The 21,915-nt window shown below is 37.8% G+C and overlaps 1 protein-coding gene across 2 annotated transcripts; it reads left to right on the top strand.

The window, feature by feature from the left end:
* Nucleotides 1-2: 2 nt before the first annotated feature.
* arih1 (ariadne ubiquitin-conjugating enzyme E2 binding protein homolog 1 (Drosophila)) lies at nt 3-21,339 on the top strand. Of its 2 annotated transcripts, none has more exons than XM_077193326.1 (14): nt 3-1,355; nt 3,182-3,249; nt 3,367-3,511; nt 8,030-8,122; nt 9,250-9,305; nt 9,798-9,864; nt 10,201-10,307; nt 10,597-10,639; nt 14,762-14,833; nt 14,926-15,056; nt 16,221-16,287; nt 16,379-16,639; nt 16,746-16,858; nt 18,955-21,339. In XM_077193326.1, exons 1-14 carry the CDS (start codon nt 1,071-1,073, stop codon nt 19,037-19,039), a joined length of 1,593 nt encoding a protein of 530 aa, XP_077049441.1. In that variant the 5' UTR covers nt 3-1,070; the 3' UTR covers nt 19,040-21,339. The 2 variants fall into 2 exon arrangements, with proteins under 2 accessions (XP_077049441.1, XP_077049442.1); XM_077193327.1 differs by having other exon boundaries at nt 863-1,355; nt 16,221-16,278.
* Nucleotides 21,340-21,915: the final 576 nt, after the last annotated feature.

Here is a 21,915-nt window from a genome sequence, read left to right as displayed (position 1 = left end):
TCACAGGACAACCCAACACCAGAAAAATAAGGTATGTAATTTCCGGACCATTACACAGGCTTTTAGATGTTGCGGTTCATTTGGCCTTTTCTAATTAATGAGCTTTTGGTAAGTCATGTGATAAGCGTTTAAAGTTGAACGAAATTGACAAGATCATACCAAGAGGCACCACTCAGAAAATAGGTCAAATAATTATAATAATGACCTACTTTATTGTGGCGACAGGAGATCTTGCTTATTTATCTATGCTATCATGACATATAATCTGCATCATAAAATATAGCCATTTTGTCTTATTTTGACACACTGAACAAAAATCTATCCATATCTATCCATTATTTAATTTTTTATTATTGATGTTGTAAATTTAAAAAAACGTACAGGACAACAAAATAAGAAAACAAGGAGACAATGCAATTCCACAACAACCCTTTATACAAGGCCACCCTGCAATGCAATTATGAGATTCACATTTCTAAAATCTACGGAATTTGAAACATTTCGTATGTATATGATGTTTACCGAATATAATTATTAGTTGTACTATATATTTATTTTCAATGCAAAATGACATATTTTAAATAAAATAGCACATTAGATACACTAATCCATACCACACATCCGAATTGTGAAGTACCTAGAATATATATTTCAATTTCTTCTGGAACAATATTCAATAGAAACAAAGGTAAAACAAATGAAGAACTGTTTCTGTAAATAATGTAAAATATACAAAAACACGTATTTTAGTTCTTCAACATGTGTTTTAGATTTTGGTGTTGTTTCAAATTCATTATATGATTGCAAATCGACATTTTAATGCAGCTGCCTAACAACTTTCCTTGTTTTGTGTCACGCACATGACGTCACTCGGCGTCGGCCCGTGACGCTGCGTCTCTTTGTTGGGCCAGCAGCAGCGTCGCTCCTCTGTTGTTGTTTTCTCTGCTGCTGGAAAAACTGGAATGCTAACAGCTAAAGAAGTATTCTCGTTTTGTTTTGCTCTGTCCGCCAAATAATACACATCGAACTTATCTCACTTGGCGTGTCGCTACATTAAACGCAACCCAGTCATGGACTCAGACGAGGGTTACAATTACGAATTCGACGACGAGGAAGAGGAATGCAGCGAAGACAGCGGCGAAGATGAGACCGCGGACGACACCCTGGAGCTCGGCGAGGTGGAGTTGGTTGATCCCGTTGTGGCCGGCGGAGAGCGAGACGACTGCGGGGAGACCGGGGGCAGCGGCCTCGGGCCCGGGCAAGATGAGGAAGACTACCGCTTTGAAGTTCTTACTGCCGAACAGATCCTGCAGCATATGGTGGAGTGTATAAGGGAGGTCAACGAGGTCATCCAGGTAAGTGTTTTCAGGGCACCCCATTGGCTCAGATCGCCATGGAATACCCGTTGTAACAAAAGAGGACATTTTTACATCGTTCTAGGAAACTTTACCCCTGCCGTTAGCAACATACGAGACGTAAAAAAGCCACCAGTTGTCCTTTAAACCAAAGTGAATGAAAAGACAGTGTTGATACATCAACAGGATACATATATGGTCATGATCATGGTTATGAAGGAGGATGTTTGCGTCAACACTGTCTTCTCCCTGTGCTCAACTCATCCAGTAATGACATAAGATGCTTAACTAGCTTCTAGTTCACCTGCATATAAAATCATGCTGACATGCCTCCCCTCAATGTGCTTAATTTAAACAAAAGTACATTTCAGTTGGCAAAACGTTTGCATCTGAACGTATAATAAACCAAATCACATAAAGTAAAATAATGATATTGTAAATCTCCATTTTATTTGAGTCCCCTTTTTCCTGGTCACACTAGCTTGGTAAGCTAACCACGAGCAAACAGCCTCAGTTTAAGTACATTAAAAAAAACTATATTGCGATGTCTTCATATGTTTCATATGTCTTCAGGGCTGGTTGTTAATAGTCCGATGAAGAAGGTGCTCTCTTCATCATCTGTTAAGCTGGGATATGGGTTAGGTCGCGTTAGCATGTGTGAGTTACTTAGTCCTAGTTGCTCCCGACAACAACATGGCGGAACCGATGCTTCATCATGGCTGGTTATGTTTGATTAAACATCACAAAAATAGCTCATCAAAGTGAATTTGAGTCATGATTAATGTTTGCTTTCTGCTGCAGAGTCATAGCCACAGGCTGTTTAGAGTCTCGTGAAGCTCGACATTTCACTCTGCTAACAGCAGTTTGATTGTTTTGGTTTAGTAATTCTCAGATTTTGCGTTTATTTGTCAGATTGGCTCCTTTTTTATGTGTGCGTTCTGTTATTGTGATAAGTTGAAGTGAGCTGACTGATGCTGTGCCTCACTTTATAATATGTCTTAGTACACCCATTTCTGTGTTGGAGTTTAATCTGTGTGTTTGTCCCAGTGCGGTGCAAGCTTTCTCAACATGCCTGACATTTTCAACTGAACCCTATGAAGACCCTGGTTTAGTTCAGGAATTTCAAATTGGGGTGGTTGTGAAATTCAGAAGGTTATGCTGGTTATGTCTCCTCGTATCCCTCTGTCAATATGCACTTTGATAAACTTTTTGGAGTATTGTGGTACATGCTTTGTCTCCCTGACATCAAGAATGCACTCTGTTGTCTTAAAAAAAACATGTCATTGCTGTTCTTTGAAGCATTGTCCTTCATGCCACAAACCCCAAGATGTCCTCACAGTCTGTATTGCGATAAATACGAATACAGTGGATGTGTCATTTCCCCCCCCTACAAGGGGTTAGTATTTGTTGTGGCATTGTGTAGGCAATCAGCACTGTGATTGACATTAGTAGTGACATATTTACACATATATTACATATATATTAGACATTCAAATAACTAGCAGTTATTTGGGCTTTAATTAGTATTTTGTCAAGTAATAATAATGCAAATCATCAATATCAGTTGGTTTCCTGACAAATTATTAATTTAGCAATGATTTAAGCAGAAAATTAGGTGTTTGTGACCATTAACTCAATGTGTAGGCTAGTTTATTAATATTTTTGTTTTCTGTGTCAGTATGGTAGTCAAACGTATAACTGATCTGTAAGTACAAAGTAAAACTATTATACTTTATATAATCTACAGTATAACTATATCTGTCTAGTACACACAGACACACACTTGCTGAATATGAAATGATTTATGCCTTTGTCTCTTGTTACAGAATCCTGCTACAATCACTAGAATATTACTTAGTCATTTCAACTGGGACAAAGAAAAGCTGATGGAAAGGTAATTGTTCTCTGTGGTCTATTCCCTCCCACCAGAGTATTAGTCAGCTAACACCTGTCTCTATTCAATACTGAACCAGCAAAGTTTGAGAATAATCTAACGTTTATCTCTTTGCAGGTACTTTGATGGTAACCTGGACAAGCTGTTTTCAGAGTGTCATGTTATAAACCCCAGCAAGAAGTCTCGGACACGCCTCATGAACACAAGATCGTCGGCACAGGACATGCCATGTCAGATCTGCTATCTCAACTATCCTAACTCGGTCAGTGCCCTCTGCGCAGTCGCTTTCGTTGCCTCTGATTAATCTGTTTCCACGGCTGCTGTGCTGATGTTTTATTAGCAGACTCACACGAAAACTGTCCAACTGCCATCGTTCACACAGTTCTGCACATCCTCTATCCCTGGAATGTTCTTTGTTTGACAGTTTGGCTAATTTGATTAATAATTTTAGTCAATAAAAAAGTGTGGTACTCTCAGCTCCATTTAATATACACTACTGTTCAAAACATTGTTTTTTTTATGTTTGAAAGAAGTCTCTTATACTCACCAAGGCAGCATTTATTTGATCAAAAATACATTAGACAAAAATGATGAAATATTTGTACAATTTAAAATAAAAGTTTTCTATTTTAATATATTTTAATGGTAAGGCTACATTTTCAGCATCATTCCTTCAGAAATCATTCTATTATGCTAATTTGGTGCTTAAGAAACATTTCTTATTGACAATTCTATGATAATTAATATAATAAAATGATATGCGTCTTATTGATATAATTTTAACAGATATTATTTTCTCATTAATATAAGTTGAAAATTGTTTGGAATTGATGAATAGAAAGTTCAAAAGAACAGTATTTATTTGAAATATATATATATTTGTAATAACCCCAAACTTTTGCGCAGTTGTGTGTTTGCTATATTTAAATCCATTCTAAAGAATTCCATAGATTTCCTCTCAAAATCATTTGATAAAATGCAACGTCTGAAGATTCCATCTGTGGCTGTATATTTCAGTGGATCTGTTGAATCGCTTAGCAGTATGAACAGATTGTTTACCACATGGATTGGATGCTGTTGCATTGTGGGGTATGTGAAGGTGGTATGAAGTATCATTTGGATATATCTTGTATTTTCGTGTTTGCCACTCTATGCTACACACTACAGTGTCTCAGCCGTCAGGAAGGATTTCTAATGAGCTCTTTTCATCAGTAATCTCTTCACTGGATTACTCAAATTGTTTACAAAGCATCTGAGGAGAGGAACAGGCGGGTCTTTGGATTTGCAGAGAACCTTGAGAAATGTTGTGTGTATGTCAGTGAAAGGATAGATTAAGTGTGGCATGCATGTATTGTTTTGATCAGCTTTTGTCATCTGGCTGTCTGAAAGAAAACTCTGGATTAAGCATCAGGGATTTGGAAACTGTTCTATTTATTGCTTTGAATTGTGACCAAACTATTTAACTGGAATAGCAACCGGTGAAAGTTCCGTTCTCACTGCTTGTCTGCTCGAAGTGGGTCACATGATACAGCTAACTTCATCTTTGGGCAATTTAACTATCATCAGTTTGATGTTGAGGGTTCTGCTTAACTGAGCTTAATCTGATTGTGGGTGTATGCAGTATCATATCAGTTTATTAGGATGATTAATTTGACCCTTTGTCTGATTCAGATTTCAATGTTTATGTGTTGCTTCATAAAGCTGACCACCACTCTGTTCCCAAGAGATGTTCCTTAAATACCATTAGTGCCATCTGCACAGTGTTGTTAAACTACTTGTGATGTTGTTGTAAGCAATACTCTGCTTGCGTCAGACCTACCACAAATATTAAGCTGATTTGTTCTTGCCTGCGTTGTCTGTTGTCCCAAGAGAGAGGAGCAGGGATTTACTACCAGGGGGCCTTAGACTAGGGCTGGGCGGTATGATGATATATATCGTTACCACCAGTTTGAAATGAACTTTTTCACTCACCAGCCAATTTGGCTTCAAAATGTTTGTTACCTGCCATTCAGAACTACTTCTAGCCAAAAAAAAGAAGAAATTAACCAGATTAACTAACTACTTCACAGCTTTAAAAAACATAAACATAATTAACATAAAAATGTAGAATGTTGGAAAATAACAGTCTTTTTTTTAAAACAAATTATTTTTAATCAAAGCTATTGCTTCAATGCAAATGAACAAGCGCACCATTATTTGTTGCGTAGTGACGGGCATGTTCAACTAAGTCAGATATGCGCATATTCTGCGCAATACGCTGTATTTAATATATCATGATGATTCACGAGTTGAGTATTTGCGCTAAATCTGCGCAGATTTGGTGTACACTTCCCCAGCAAAGTGAGTAAACATAATAAGTAACACGCCAAATTGGCTAGTGATTTGACAGCGTTACCCACCACAGTTGATATTTACCCACATTGGGTGGTTGTTAATTTCAAACCCTGGTTACTACGGTATAAAATGTCTATCCTTAGAGATTTTGCTATTACGTGTATATCACTGTATGTAAATATATAGCACTATTATTGACACTTCAGAGAGATGAAATGCATGAATGAGAATATAAAGAGCGGGACGTGCTTGATGTTAAAAATACTTATAAGTGCAATATATCCTGCTCGTGCTGACTGGCACCCTACCAAAGTGCGCACAAAAAGCTGCCTCTCTTAGAAGGCGATTGTGAATTTGGGTCGTGCTTGTCTGGTCAAATACACACGCAATTATGTCAAAATGTCCATTGTGTGGAGTATTCATGTAAACACAGTCGGTAAAGTAAACAAATGGGTGTAAATCGGATGTGTATCAGTAAATTGGATCCGTACTTTGGTCTTAAAGTGACAGCAGCCTAATATAACTACCTGCTGCTCTGTGACATTAATGTGAATCAAACAAAAGAGAAAATAACTTGCCTCTCTTGACTAAATAACCTTTTTTTTCAGCTTTAATAAGAATACATTTAAATGTAATTAAAACAGGGCCTACTATGCAATATTTAAATTTTACGTTTGATACAATTTCTGTACTAATTCTAACTAGTACTAACTAAGAGGACCACAATGGAAATAAGCCTTTTGCTTTTTTGTGTATATTATCCTCTACAGTTTTTGAAATGTTTTTATTTTACCTGAAAAACATAATTCGTTTAGGCTAATTCATAGATTTGTTACTGTATTTGTCCTGTTGTTTGTCATTTGCAATTAATAACAGAAATGAGACCAAATTTAACACAAAATAACAATATTGTGGTATGTATTATTATCATGAAATACAATTTCTCATATCATGAAATAAGAATTTGGTCATATCGCCAGCCCCTACATGAGACTATAAAACGCATGACAAAGGGATACTTTGTTGGAGCTGTAGATAATCACTATGGCTGACTCTTCTGTCACCTGTTCAGAACTGCTTCATAAGATCCCTATCTGAGCCAAAACAAGTGTTGTTGGTTTTATCGATCTGTTGAAGAGAACAATGCTCATTGTATTTCATGGGCACACAACACTGGATAGTTGTTAGCTAGGATTTTTTTCATTGCTTTTTTAGGTTTAATGTTTTGCAGTATTTGACATTTGTTTTTCTGTTTATTATAGTTCCTTATTGAGTCCGCAAGATCAACCCTAAAAGAAGAAAGACATTCAGTTCTTAAGCTATTTCATGTCATGAAATTTAGGGTTGGGTATTGACAAAAATTACACGTTTCAGATTGATTTTGATTCACAAGTTCGCGTTTCGATCCAGTTCCAATTTCGATTCAATAATTGGGGTACCTATCAGGTACAGTATATGGCAAATTACTGAGAAAAAAAGATATCTCTCAACTAATGTTGTAAACTATACAGGGAACCTTAGTTGGTTCATTGATATAATATTAAAGGTTAAAATTAACTGATGTGTATAGGCTATTTGCATTTAAATTACATAAGGAAGTTTTTATAATAATAATATTATAATAATCTTTTTATGATAATTGTTTCTATTTGTTTTTTGAAAACATTTAAATGGTGGCTCAGCCAGGCTGTCAAAAACATGACAGATTTATTCAAATAAATAGGTCAGGTAAAAATACAATATGCAATATATAGTTCATATATCTATCAAAATATTTATTTTAATACATTTTAAGATAGTTGAGTTTATTTTTCTAGCGAACAAATGAGTTTATGGTCACTGATTGGCAATTCTGAGGTAAATGTAACGTTACCTGAAATATTGTGTACCAGCTGTTTTATTGATGTCTTTACACTGTTAAAACACTGATTGATTGATTGATTGATTACATTAGACATGATACGTTTCAATAAGTCGTTCTATATCTTTCAACATACCTTCTGATGTTCATTCATGTTTATTTCTAGCTATAACTAGTAGTAAAGAGATGATCAGTTCACGTGCCGCTTAAACTGATGCACCTACAGCGATCTGTCGCACCACATTAAAGAGAGCGCAAAAACGTAATTTATTTGAATTTCGTAATAAAATTGACAGAATTTAAAAGTAGAGACTTTGTTTCATATCAAAAGTAACTAAGCTTATTGTGGATGGGAGACATGTTACAATGTTTTGTTCATTCATCAACCGAAAACAGCATTGACTGAAAGATTGATCCTTGGGATTTAAGAATCAATACTTATTAAAATGAGAATCGATTAAAATCGAGAAATGTATATATTTAACCCAGCCCTAATGAAATTGTATTTAAACATTTACACTGTTCTCAGAACTTGTGTTACTTCTGATTTTAAATGTTTATTTGGTGTCGGATGGTCTTTTGCAGTACTTCACTGGTCTGGAATGTGGGCACAAGTTCTGCATGCAGTGCTGGGGCGATTACTTAACCACCAAAATCATAGAGGAAGGAATGGGACAGGTACATATTCCAGCTCTCAGTACACATAGCCTTTAGATTGGGTTGTTATTATACCAAAATGTTTGTAGTTGATACCAGTACCAGTGGATTTTCATGGATCTTAATGCCACTGCAAAACTAATATGAACACACCTTTTATTTAAACATTTGAAGATTAATAATATACACTACAGTTCAAAAGTCTTTGGTCGGTAGGATTTTTAAAATGTTTTTGAAAGAAGTCTCATTGTGAATGCATAAATACATGTGGATATTTGATCAAAAATACAGTTAAAACATAAAAAAAAATTATTTTAAGTAACTGTTTTATATTTTAATATTTTGAATTTTATTGAATCTGGTCTTGAATCTGAATTTTCAGCTGTCATTACTCCAGTCTGCAGTATCACATGATCCTTCAGAAATCATTATAATATCCTGATTTGGTGCTCATGAAAATTTCTAATTAATATCAATGTTGAAAACAGTTGTGCTGCTTAGTATTTTTCTGAAAAACCACAATACATTTTTGCAGGATTCTTTGATGAATAGATACTTTGATGAATGGATATTTTTGCAATTTTATAAATGTCCTTACTGTCAGTTTTAATAAATTTTATGAATCCTCGCCGAATAAAATTATTTTCTTTCTTTTTTTAAATCGTACTAATCCCAAACTTTTGAACTGTAGTGTAGCCGTCAAGTACTTCCCAATTAAGTAAACATTGCTTTTATAAAATGAAGAGTAGAGATTCCCCCCCCACACATTTCATATGTAGATATTGCTTGCTTAATATTATAGACATAACTGGCAGTCGCTGCATTTACACTGCAAGGTCTAATGCACAAATCAAATGTTTTGACACTGACTGACTTTTTGTCTCATGTGAATGTAACAGACTGTATTTATAGCATTTTGACCAAGAAGTGCATTTGACAGTTGATGCATTACTATTACATGCAGTCTCTCTTTTGAGAGCACTCACTCTTACACAAATACACATGAGAAAACAGCCTATCACTCTGACAGGCTGATGTAAATACTGCAGCGGTTGTGTTTTTAGCTGTTAAGCTATTCACAATGGCCGTAGCAGATTTTTTTCTGTTTCTCTGACCTTGTAACACAAGCTTGTTTGTTTCCATTCTAGACCATTTCTTGTCCTGCTCATAGCTGTGATATTCTGGTGGATGACAACACAGTCATGTAAGTGTTTGAGAAATAAATCAGTATTTATTTTTTTACCCCTCTCTCTGTGGCTCAAAAATCATGCCATTACAATTCCTCATTTATTTTTCTAAGAGTAGTCAGTCTCCTCTCCCTTTGTCTCATGTCACCATTGCTCGTGATATATAAAAGCCTCATAAGATTAATTCTTAATGGTGTGTTCTGAAGTATGTTATGGCTACCCTAGATGAGCTGATAGAGTTTATTCCTAGTCAGAAGTAGGACACTCTGTTACCCTGTCTTGCTGGAAGTGTGAGTCACAACACAGCACCTCCTGTCGATTCAGTTAGATTATTTTGGATCCGCACAGTTGTCTTAACCTACATATGATCTCCCTGCTGCTTTTAAGACGCAGGTACCGGGTCTGATCCTTTTTAAATGTTCTTTGTGGCCTTTGGTGGATAATAAATATATTATGTAGAAGCATGAATGTTTTTGTCTGATCTAAATATGTCTCAATTCTTTCAACAGGCGACTGATTACAGATTCGAAAGTGAAGTTGAAGTACCAGCATTTAATAACCAATAGTTTTGTAGAGGTGGGATTTCATTCCATTCTATTATATAGTGTAGTCTGGGATTTTTTTTAAAACCTAAATAAAAGCTTTAAGATTTTGGCTAATTTAAAATAATGTTGTGAAATAAAGTAAAGAAATGTTTAAGATTATTTTAAGATTTATTGGTCATCAAATGTAAGCAAATTTGTGAGATTGACCATGTAAACAATTTCAACTAAAGGTCAGGTTTCTTTGCTTTTATTGAAACAAGACATTTCTCAAATAATGCTGGATAACACGAATCATCAGATATGGAAGCATTAAGTTGCTTCACTTGTGATTTGTAAATCTGGTTTATTCTGGTCTCTTTATCTGCAGTGTAACCGACTGTTAAAATGGTGTCCAGCACCTGACTGTCATCACGTTGTCAAAGTACAGTACCCAGATGCCAAACCTGTACGGTGCAAATGTGGTCGGCAGTTTTGGTAAGACACTGAACTGATAATGAGATCAAATACTTATAGTACATGGCCTCAGATCAGGTTTAGGACTTCCAACAGCTTAGGGCAGACCTGATCAAGCCAGTGACACTAGAACTCAGGATGGCACTGGTAATCTTATCCAGCAATCAAAGCTACCTGTAAATTTTACCAAGCAAAGAGTCATTAGAGGAAAATGTGCATACATATACACTCACACTTTTAAAAGAGAATGTGTTTTTGTTATGTTTGTGCTAGATCAGAGAATGCTTATGTGCTCTCAATTCATTTGCAGCTTTAACTGTGGAGAAAATTGGCACGATCCAGTGAAGTGTAAGGTATGTTGAGGACTCATTGTATTTTTAAAAATCCTTAAAGGGATATGTCACCAAAAAATGAAAATTCTTTCATCATTTACTCACCCTCATGTTGTTCCAAACCTGTATGAATTTCTTTCCTCTGTGAACTATATCCCTTTAAGATCAACTAGAATTGCATAACAATGCTATCAGTGTTTATATATAAATACATCGAGTCATGGTTTTGTGTCTTGTACGTTTTTTTGAAGTTTTTTTATTGTCAACAATGGCTTCTGTGATTTTCACAGTTTAGCAGTTACTGTTATTTCTGGCAGAAAAACCTGCATCATACTTTTCTATAAATGCACTGATTTATTTATGTATGTGCAAAACCCACTGTCTAAAAATTCTGAGGTGAAATGAGTAGATATTTTTTTTATTAGTAGAATGGGTTGGGCGGTATTTCGGTAATATCGTATACCGCGGGGTCTTAAAATAGCAACGGTATCAGTTTCAATAGCGTCATTACCGGCACTTATATATATTATATAAATATAATTTATTCAATGCCTAAAAATGCTTATGTAGTTGTCATCAAGTGACAGTGTGGAGGAGAAAGAGAGAGAGAGAAGGGAGAGGCGGTAAATACTGACGAGGCAATTTGTAAATGTTGCAATAAAAAAGGTGACCGCGAGAGATGGAAACACCTCTAACCTAATGTCGCATCTCTGAAACAACCACCCACTCACTGCTGCGAGGATGCATTTTGCCCCGAGTTCATTAAATAAGCGCATTAGTTTATATTTGTTAAAATATTATAATGTTATTTTTTTTACGTTGATAATGAAAACTGAACAGCACGAGTAAGATGGGATCGGGAGTCAGACATTGACCACTTAATTAAGTTTCATTTTGTAAAAGGCCTTTCTTTAGAGTGAATTTCGTTTTGTATAAATTGTATCTTAATTTTAATAATTTTTTTATCAACCAATTGCCTGGATTTAATAAATAAGAATCAAATATAGCAGACAACATAATCATGACATGATCGTGCGCTGGCGCGCCGCGGTCACTTGCATTGAAATCTCATCATAAATTAACCGAAACTCAGTGTATGTCTCACAGACATGACAGATAGGCCTATATCTAAATAAAGCTTGAAATTTCATTAAACGAAACAATTCAAAACGAAAAGAAATAGGCCACTCGCTGATTATTTAATCCATGATGTGCATTTCTCTCTATGCGCGTTCATACGGAAATGGTGATCATCAAATTAAACGAAACTATTCAAAACGAAAAGAAATAGGCTAGCCTACTCTCTGATTATGTAATCCATGATGTGCGTTTCTCTCTATCGTTCACTATGGAGATGGCGATTCGTCAATTTCTTTAAACTAAACAATTCAAAAGGAAAAGAAATATAGGCAGCATACTCTCTGATTAATCCATGATGTGCATTTCTCTCTATAGGCGCGTTCACTACGGAGATATCAATCGTCAATTTCTTTAAACGAAACAATTCAAAATGAAAAGAAAAAGGCTAGCCTATACCTTCTGATTATGTAATCCATGATTTGCATTTCTCTCTATATATGCGCGTTCACTAGGAGATGGCGATCGTCAACTTAATCTTTGCAGCACTGACAGAAAAGTTGTATTAATAAAAATCAATGGACGCGTGTCACCGGATTTACAAATGCACTTCTTGCTTGTTAATTTAATTTAAATTAATTAATAAAATGAATACAATTGTCATAATTAAAAAAATTAAATATTAAGTGTCCCATTTTTGCTCATTTATAAATAGTATTTATATCTACCACCCCCTCAGCACCTGGGTTAAAAAATTATTTGGCGCAGCCATGTTATAACGACCCACGTATTAAAAATAGTCGAGTCTAAATAGGGCTCCGGCTCATATTACACTTAATGCTGTCAGCCGAGATAAGACACAACGTGCACGGGTTGGCCTTGATTTTTGTTTTGGTTTTTTTTTGCCCGGTCTGGTATTCAGTTTCTGAACGGTGAAGGCACAAGCCAACAGTTTGGTGACGCTGTCTGAGCCTTATGTCATAATTTTTAATTAGTCACGGTAATACTGTATACCCCGGTAAAATAGGGAGGAGGTTTGACGGTGTCAAAATTTGGAGACCGCCCAAGCCTAGCACAGTTCCATTGCCATTATCGGTAGGGTTGGTAATTTCGGAGAGGCTAGCAATAGCAAGCTAGCTCTGAAATCATAAGATCCCACCCCCTCCTTTCAGAGCATCTCCAAAGCTAAGCCTCCTTCAAAACGCATGAACGCGTACAGCCAGAGCAGAGTATCCGAAGTGTCACGAGAGACGGCGTTAAATTACCTCATGCCACAATATACATAACATTACAATAACAATGAACGTAAACAGCTTAAAAAGCACTGGCTTGTACCACCTGACTGCTGCAGATTTATTTTGCGTTAATAGTGTTGCCATAGAAATGCATAAATATGAATCTGTGCATGTGAACCGCACAGAGTAGAACATCACAGGTTGCCAGCTCTTAATTAGGGTAGTTATAGCGTGAATACGTAAGCTCATTGTTTTAGTTCAGCAGGAACCGTAAAAGGTGGCTGCTGTTTGTTTGCGGCACTCTGTGACTGTCTAGCCCCTTTCACACAGAGATTCCAGAAAATACACGGATAATGTGACCCAGCATTTGTCCCGGGATTGCTTGATTTCGGTTCATTCACACTGCCAGTGATTTGCTGGGATCTGTGAGTGCGTTCACACACAACCCATAAAGGTCCCGTAAAGACACATGACGTCAGGATGAGACGTGTAACATACGCTTCGAAAACATGTACACGCGCATACCGTTCCACAAAGCTGGCGAACGATCTCAGCTTCAGCGCGAATAGTGAGGAGCTCCTGGTCTCTGCTTCGTTCCAGTTTGCAGACATTTGTTCGTCCTTTCTTTGTTGATGACGAACACCGCCGTAGCTACGTCGTAGGCTGTGAGTAGCGCGCGTACCCTGATGTGCACCTCACCAACAATGTAAAAACGCGTCAATTCTACGCGGACGCAAGCGCTGTGATTGGTCTGCTCAAACTGCTCCCTCGGGTTTCACATGCTCCCTCTGCGTGCGTCAACGCGGACAACGACGCAGAAGTATAAATTAAAACCAAAGCGTATTCTACGACGTAGAGGCTCCGGTGTAGGTCCGACGCAGAAGTATAAATCAGCCTTAACAGCAACAGAGTCGCGCGATGGCACGAGCGTCATCACTATGACACACCCCTTACGGCATTGGTCCTGGCTTTTGTTCACACAGCGCGCGTTCCGGGACTGATTCCGGCAATGTTACTAGGTCCCCAAACCGGCATTGATGCCGGTATCAATCCCGGGTCGTGTTTGCGTTCACACAGAAGGCGTTCTGCCAATTTCCCGGGATCAACGCGCTGTGTGAAAGGGGCTTCTGTCTACAACTCTGCATAGCCTCATGGAACGCGCTGATGGTGTGTGATGTTTGCGCGAGCAGGGTGCGCGGAGGTATGCAAATACATTGGTTGAAAGGCAGGTAGTACATCCTATTATTGCATTCGGGCTGAATTGATTGCAAACATTTTTGAACATGCAATGATTGGATGAAAATGTTTTGGTCTTGAGACTTCCACAGAAGATAAAGGCATATTTCTTATTATTTAGACCATGACTCTTATGTGAAGAGTGTTCCAACCAGTATAACAACTGTTTATGAAAAACTTTGCCTACCCTCCCTTTAATAGACATCCATTCTGAAAGGACTGCACTGTATGAAGTGTGAATAAATTACTGTGTAGAAAGCAGGGAAAATGTTGATTTGGTATGGCAAGTTTTTCTATCTGAACAAAGAAAGCTAGCAGACTGTCACTTCTACTCTCAGCATTAAGAGGCTCTTCAGAGACTTGTCTTGTTATTGTTGGGGTAGTCTTGGCAAAAACAAAGGAATCTTCTAGTCCCTTGTGCTTCTCATAAGGGCATTACAATCATCTTCCATTGAGAGAGAACATTTAACCCTTTATAAGCTCTGCCGCAACTCCCTGCTCTTGTACACGTTTTTATGTAATATTCTGTGTCATGAATACCTCACTTTTTTGATTCTTGTATATCCTCTGATGTTATTTTACCTCTCGATCCCAGTGGTTAAGGAAATGGATTAAAAAATGTGATGATGACAGTGAGACATCAAACTGGATCGCAGCAAATACAAAGGTCAGTGGTTAGATTCAATTTGTGTGGCGAATCTTTCTCTGTGGCATCTGATGACCCAGATGAATAAAATCCATCTTGCTGTTGTGTTGCAGGAATGTCCGAAATGCCACGTCACCATAGAGAAAGATGGTGGCTGCAACCACATGGTGTGCCGAAACCAGAACTGCAAAGCAGAATTCTGCTGGGTTTGCCTGGGGCCCTGGGAGCCACATGGCTCTGCATGGTAGGTTCAGATTTTCTCTTTTTGTTAGAAATATAGAATTTATTGTGATGATTTTTTTTTTATTAAAGACATCACAATATTCATACCTTCTGGGCTGTTAGTATTTATCTGCAAGGATTGCAGTTGTTCCTAACCTGGAACTTATGTTTTGTGGTAAAATATGGATGCATAACCCTTTGCATCTTTGAATGCTACAAACAATCGGCTACTGATCACAAAACGCTAATAATCACTTTTATTGATTCGATACGCAGTATCTCAACTTGCCGATCAAATTTTAATTATGTAAATTAAGGTATGGCACGTAGGCTCAGCATCTACAACTATGTGCAACTCAAGCTTCTTTATTAAATAACTCCTCACCAATCAGCAATAACAGTTGCTGCTCTTCAGTCTGCATATGTGTGCTCTTTTCCTTCCACTTTTTCAATAGGTTTTCTTATATGTAAGGAGGGGGCTTCAAGGATAAAAGTTTTTTCATTGTGATTCAAAGCTGTGTTATATTGCAGTCATTTCTCATTCATCTTCACTGGACTTCAGTACTCTGCACAGTTATCTTCTTAGCTTTTAAATGCAATGCCCCAATGAGAGCATATGAGAAGAGTGGAGTGACTTTAATTCAAAATGTTCTGTAAAGACTCCACTCCGTGTTTTCCATGTTTCAGTATGCACTGGTGAAAGTAACCGGATTCCAAAAAAATGTTGCTCCCTCTTGGTGATCCACTGCAAAGTTCTTTCAATATGCTTGCTTTTTAATATTATGAAATTCTTGTCTCAAGATTTAAACAAAAACCTAAAAAGTACAACTTTCAATCTTTTAAGTGAAAGTGAAAACTCCCTCAGGTTAACCTAAATGCTACTATTCTACCTTTCCCCAAGGCAACGTTTACATGTGCACGTCTGGGATCAGTAGGTCCATTTTAAACCCGAGAGGTCAAAGACGAGCTTTCCCCTCCACCTTGTTCCATGCAGTCATCCGTTTACAAATCACTTGCAAACATCACTTAGGAAAAGTGACTTATTCAGCTGACGACCACTGAGTTTAATGTTAAATGATGTGTTTGTAAACAGATTTTGTTGAAATTTACATTTTGTTTAATGATGTGCAAAACATTATTGGCTAATAAAACTAATTCTTGGAATTCTTTTTTTTTTTACCCATAGGTATAACTGTAATCGCTACAACGAGGATGATGCCAAGGCAGCGCGGGATGCTCAAGAGGTAAATAATGTCAGTCCTTTTGTGCTGGTGTTTGAATATCCAAATTTTGTTCTTTATCCTAAACATTTTTGTAATCCCACTGTTGATCTGTGTTGCGCAGCGTTCCAGGGCAGCCCTGCAGAGGTACCTGTTCTACTGCAACCGCTACATGAACCACATGCAGAGCCTGCGCTTCGAGCACAAGCTGTACGCCCAGGTCAAACAGAAGATGGAGGAGATGCAGCAGCACAACATGTCGTGGATCGAGGTGCAGTTTCTGAAGAAGGCCGTGGACGTGCTGTGCCAATGCCGCTCCACGCTCATGTTCACCTACGTCTTTGCATTCTACCTCAAGAAGAACAACCAGTCTATCATCTTCGAGGTAAACCGGAGATGGTCATTTGTAATACGATTTATTGAATTGTGTTGTCAAAAAAATGGAAAATCTGTCATTTTAAATGTTTGATGGTTTGTGTGTTTGCACCCAGAATAACCAGGCAGATCTGGAGAATGCCACAGAGGTTCTGTCCGGATATCTGGAACGAGACATCTCCCAAGATTCTCTGCAGGACATTAAGCAGAAAGTACAAGATAAATATAGGTAAGTGTACAAATAGAAATTTTGTTCAACACTAAAATTTGTCTGACTATGACAAGCCTGGATTTAAGTCCCATTCACAACAAGTCCAATGCAACAATAAAAACGCAATGTTTGCTAGCAGTTTTTGCTGCAAAGATATTCACATAAGCAATGCCAAATGTACAGCATTTTCCAAAAAAAAAAGAGAAAAATGTATATCAGGGGCGTGCAGTCCATATAAACTGCGAATGCTCTGCATACCAAGCCATTTGTAATTAATATAAATTCCCTTGTTTGAGGTGTACCATAAAGCTTGAATGGTACAATTCAGGGCACAATACCGGGCACTTTCCCGGTGGGCCGACGTGCTTTTTGGGCCGTTTTTTTTTTTTTTTGTCTGAACGGCCCATAAAACTCGTACATCGGTGCCCCATTCGTTTAGTTTGGCTTAATTTGCTGCGCTGAAATCTTTTTGCCGATGATCACATCTTTAAAGACCTCCCACTCTGGGCTCTGAGCGAGCGTCCAGTGTCAGTGTGTATCTGTCAAAATAGTCAGAGTTGGAGAAAAACGCAAGGAATGTGCAGAGAAATAGAGTGAAAAAAAGAAACAGGCCCTTCAAGTGGCTGATGAGGATAGTGAGGAGGATAAGGAGAGAAATGAGTGAGTGTAGAGAACTGTGGTAAGCAGAACTAGGCAACTTTCAGAACACTCAGGCTATGCGTGAACCCATTACCCAGTTACGCATTATTTGCACATCTGCATATTTGACGATTATGCATTTTACTATAATTGTAATGAGACGTGTTTGTAAACCATGTTTTCCTCCAAAATAAAAGCTCAATCCAGTTTCTGCCAAAATACTGCCTACTCACTTATTACATGGCATTAGTGGTTTGAATCGGAGTTGGTGTACATATTCAAGGGCGTGCAAAGATCGGTTGTATTTATGATCATATGTAGTGGCCCAAGTCTGGGCCAAATTTAATTTTTTTTTGTCCCAGTCCAGCCCTGGTTGTGCCTCCCTCAACTCAAACATCACAATATTATATATATATATATATATATATATATATATATATATATATATATATATATATATATATATCACATCATACAGTGCAAGAGAGCTGCACAAATGCGTCTACTGCTTTTTGCAGGTTTTCATGTGTGGTTTCACTAACTCGCAGCGACGGATACATAAGGGTTTTAGATCCAGACACTGTTCTCCACCGGAGTTACTGTCAGTTTTGTGTTCTACGCACGACTCAATTGCGCCGCTCTTCATATTTTTAGTATTAAATATTTGTTACATTTATTTTTAAATGTCTTACTTAAGGTAGCTTTAACATCCCTAAAAATAGATAAATAAAACAACAAAATGTTCACTCAATTTTCCGCAGATGGTCTAGCTCCCTAGACCCCAGTTTGCAAACCACTGATCTAGGCTACGTTCACACTGCAGGCTGAAACGACCCAATTCCGATTTTTTTGCCCCTATACGACCTGTATCTGATCTTTTCATGACAGTCTGAACAACACAGATCCGATCTTTTCAAATGCGACCCAGGCCACTTGGGTATGTGGTCCAAATCCGATATGTATCCGATCTTTTGAAATGCGAATTCAATCTGAACGGCCAGGTCACATGTATCCGACTCGCACGTCATTGATATGCGACAAACGTCATAATTCTGCGTTGAAGTAGGCGGGAATGAGAAGATAAACAACTACTGTGGCGGACGATGCTGAGACCAGTCAATGGAAGGGAAGCGCGGTTTCTGATTTAATTAATATTTGGGGGGACAGCTCTATTCAGGCCATGTTTAGCTACTTCCACAAACAACAAGTGTCGTCGTTGACCGTTGAGTACTCTTCTGCGCATGCGGGTCACTTCTGGGTCATTTCACGTTCACACAGGAGATCACAAAAAGTCGCATTTAATTGAAAAGGTTGCAAAAATATATATATATTTTTTTTAAATCGGAATTGAGCATTAAGCCCCTGCAGTGTGAACGAGGCGGCAACTTTTTCATTCTCTGGCCTTGTTGTTTTGCCGTGCTCGACCGCACTCTGTTCCTTTATAACAATCCACGTTTTGATGCTCCTGTGTGCAGATACTGTGAGAGCAGACGGAGAGTGCTGCTGCAACACGTTCATGAAGGCTACGACAAGGACCTGTGGGAGTACATCGAGGATTGAGGCTACACCTCCACACCACAGACTCTCTGAGAGAAACTTCACCCACTAGAGCGCTGATGCAATGACAAGAGAAAGCAGCACAGACCTCTGCTGCCTCCTCCCTGGCAAACCGCCCTGCGTTGCAGAATTTTTCCAGATTTTTGTTCCATGAAAAGCATAAGAGTAAATTATATTTAAATGAAAAAGTTAGAGAATATTAAAAATACAAATATTACATGTTCAACAGTATTGTTAGCAGCGTGAAGCGCAAGACTGAGAAATCCAACAAAAAGCTCGCATCGTAAGATCTTGCCCTCGGATGTCTTTCCCCTTCTTATCAGTTATGTTTGTGGAAGTGTTCCGTTTGACTTTATTTTATATAATCCTTTTGTGTGTGGAAAATGGACTTTGTTTTCAAAATGGCTTTAAGTCTGACCATGTCTGGCGAGATCCGTGTTTGGGTTTGCTGAATGTTGATTGGTTGATTCTAAGGAGACGACTTTTTGGCATACAGACATTAGTGGAATAGGACACAAAAAACACCACAAAAAAAAGACAAAAATCGGTATTTTTCAATTTGTAAATAATGCATATGCATGGAAGTTAAAGAGTAAGAGTGGCATGTGTTTGCATCATTTTTAAAAGATATTTATCTTTACAAATATTAAAAAACAAATGTATATTTGCTGTGTAGATTGAGTGTCTTTCCTATCTTGGATCGCCCCTCTAAAGAGGTTTGGACTTGACGTAAATGGGGAGCCTGTGAGTCTCCCTCCGCTCCTCCCCTTTGCTCCTCAGGGACGGAGCAGGCTATATTCTGCCAAATCCAGCAGATCATGCCAAGGTGGTGCGCTTCTGCCGACTAGAAGTTTTGTGGGAGCTTCTTGGCTTTACAGTTGGAGGAAATGGGGGTAGTTTAATGTTCGCTGCTTTTTCCAAGAGTTCCAATTTTTCAAACAGAACAGTGGTTTCCTGTGCTCTGCCTTCTTTGCTGTTATTCTTCTCCTAGGTAGATTTAGGATCGTATGATTTTAAGAGTTATATGAATAATTTCTGAGAGCCAAACTGAGTGACATTCACTCATATAACCTTTTATATTTTTTCTTTTTGTCTCTCTGAAGTTAATTCTTCGTTCCTGACCCCAGCTCGAGGTTCTCTCTCTCTGTCCGCGCGACATTCACGTAGATTAAATTGAACCGATGGGCCTGTTCTGACTGAGCCATTGACAAACAGGGTTAGGCATTTCCCACATGATCCATTTTTTTTGCACTCAGCAGAACTAGTAGTCAGAAGCCACTGTTATCTTCACACTGCTTTAAATTCTTTTAGTGTAAAATAATCACACGTTTGCACCTGGGATGGTTTTCCAAAGGGCCGTTTGAGTCATGATATAGTTTGCAGGGAATGTGATGTAACCTTTGTACTGTGATGTTGCATTTGTGTACAAATTGTGTGCGTGTGGACACACCGTGGCTATCATTGAAGCACTGAGACCCTCTCTTCAGGGGTACTGGGGTGGGGTTCGGGGATAGACACTGGTGGGACGGTGTCATTGTAGATCAAGTTGGTTTATTCAGACAACACCAAAGTGTCAGACTCAAACTGGTGATTTTTTTTCTTCCCTCCCTCTTACTGCTGGAAGTGTGATTCATATATTGGCTTTTCTTTCTTTCTTTTTTTTCATTTCAAATGTGCGCCATGAAAATAAAAGTCCTAAAATGTATTCTTCATTTTAAAGTAATATTATTCTCTTGTGTTTGCCTATTAATAATTTTGCTTTGTGTGCTGGGAATGATTGCAGTTTGTTTTCAAGTTTTGAGTCCCGAGATGGTCTTCCAGGTATAATAAACATATCAATTGACTTAAATGAGAATTAGACATTTCATGCGAGCATATTGCAAAATAATAAATGGGAAAATCTTCCAAGTTTTGCTACTTATTTTGCAGGTCCCTGTAGTTTCCATTACAAAGGAATGCACGGTGGGTTCTGCAAAAACATGGAATGGTTATACTGGCCCTGTGTGTGTGTGTGTGTGTGTGTGTGTAACTGTCTTTTTCCGGCCTGTTTGCTTCTCAGCTACGCCTATTTGATCATGTCTGGTAGTTCATGAGCATCCAAAATTAACATTTGAGGTAACAAAAAGCAGCTACTCTCATTTTGTTGAGACATCCAAAAACTTTTAATACTTTTCTACATGTATCATTTCTTTATGCGATTAATTTTTTTTTTGATTTCTTGTATACATAGTGTACAAATGTGTAAGAAATTAGTTGTTCGTTTTTGAAGAAAACAAATATTAAAGTGCAAAATGTTGCAAACATTGCTTTAGTTTGTGTGCTTTTGTTTGTTTAAAGCCAGCTTGTTTGGCTTATCTAGGGTTTTGGTTGGCTTGGATTGTTTGTTATTAACACAAGCATTTTATGCTTTATATAAAAGGGCCTCATCCAAAGGATTATGTAGTCCACAAATAAAGCTCATAGATGTCGTGACTCCACATAGATGACACATTTGATAGGGAGCGTAATTTTGTTTTCAATGTTCACAATGAAAATGTCCACAAGAGGGAGACCAACATTAACTGATGTGACTAAACTGAAGATTTGTAACGGTCGTAAAGCATGGCCTTCGGAACAGGGTGGACATTGCTCGGGTAAGAGATTAAATTATTCATCTGTTCTACGTTCTCTTCAACTTTTTGTCCCGTCAGAAACACTATAAGTTAGCAACATTTACCACCAGACTTGTAGAATGTTTTGTGAAAGTCCTTTTTAAAATGAAAGCCTACAAGAAAAAGGTCACTGATTTCTTTGAAGAGTTTCTTAAAACGGTTTTGTCGCAGGAAAAATGTTGATTTCATCTTTAAGTAACCCAAGTAAAAAAAAAAAAAGGAATCTAA

This window comes from Siphateles boraxobius, unplaced genomic scaffold (genome assembly GCF_051911475.1).
Source record: "Siphateles boraxobius isolate OS27281-9 unplaced genomic scaffold, OSU_SipBor_1 31, whole genome shotgun sequence".
NCBI classification, from domain to species: Eukaryota; Metazoa; Chordata; class Actinopteri; order Cypriniformes; family Leuciscidae; genus Siphateles; species Siphateles boraxobius.
The sequence above is the reverse complement of the archived record's forward strand: the minus strand, read 5'-3'. Positions and strand labels throughout refer to the sequence as shown.

Bases quoted from the DNA above. Each gene is read 5' to 3' on its own strand.
- arih1 (XM_077193326.1), top strand. From the start codon at position 1,071: ATGGACTCAGACGAGGGTTACAATTACGAATTCGACGACGAGGAAGAG. The intron at 10,308-10,596 runs GTAAGACACTGA...ATTCATTTGCAG, and splicing joins AAATGTGGTCGGCAGTTTTG to CTTTAACTGTGGAGAAAATT. The intron at 16,640-16,745 runs GTAAACCGGAGA...GTTTGCACCCAG, and splicing joins ACCAGTCTATCATCTTCGAG to AATAACCAGGCAGATCTGGA.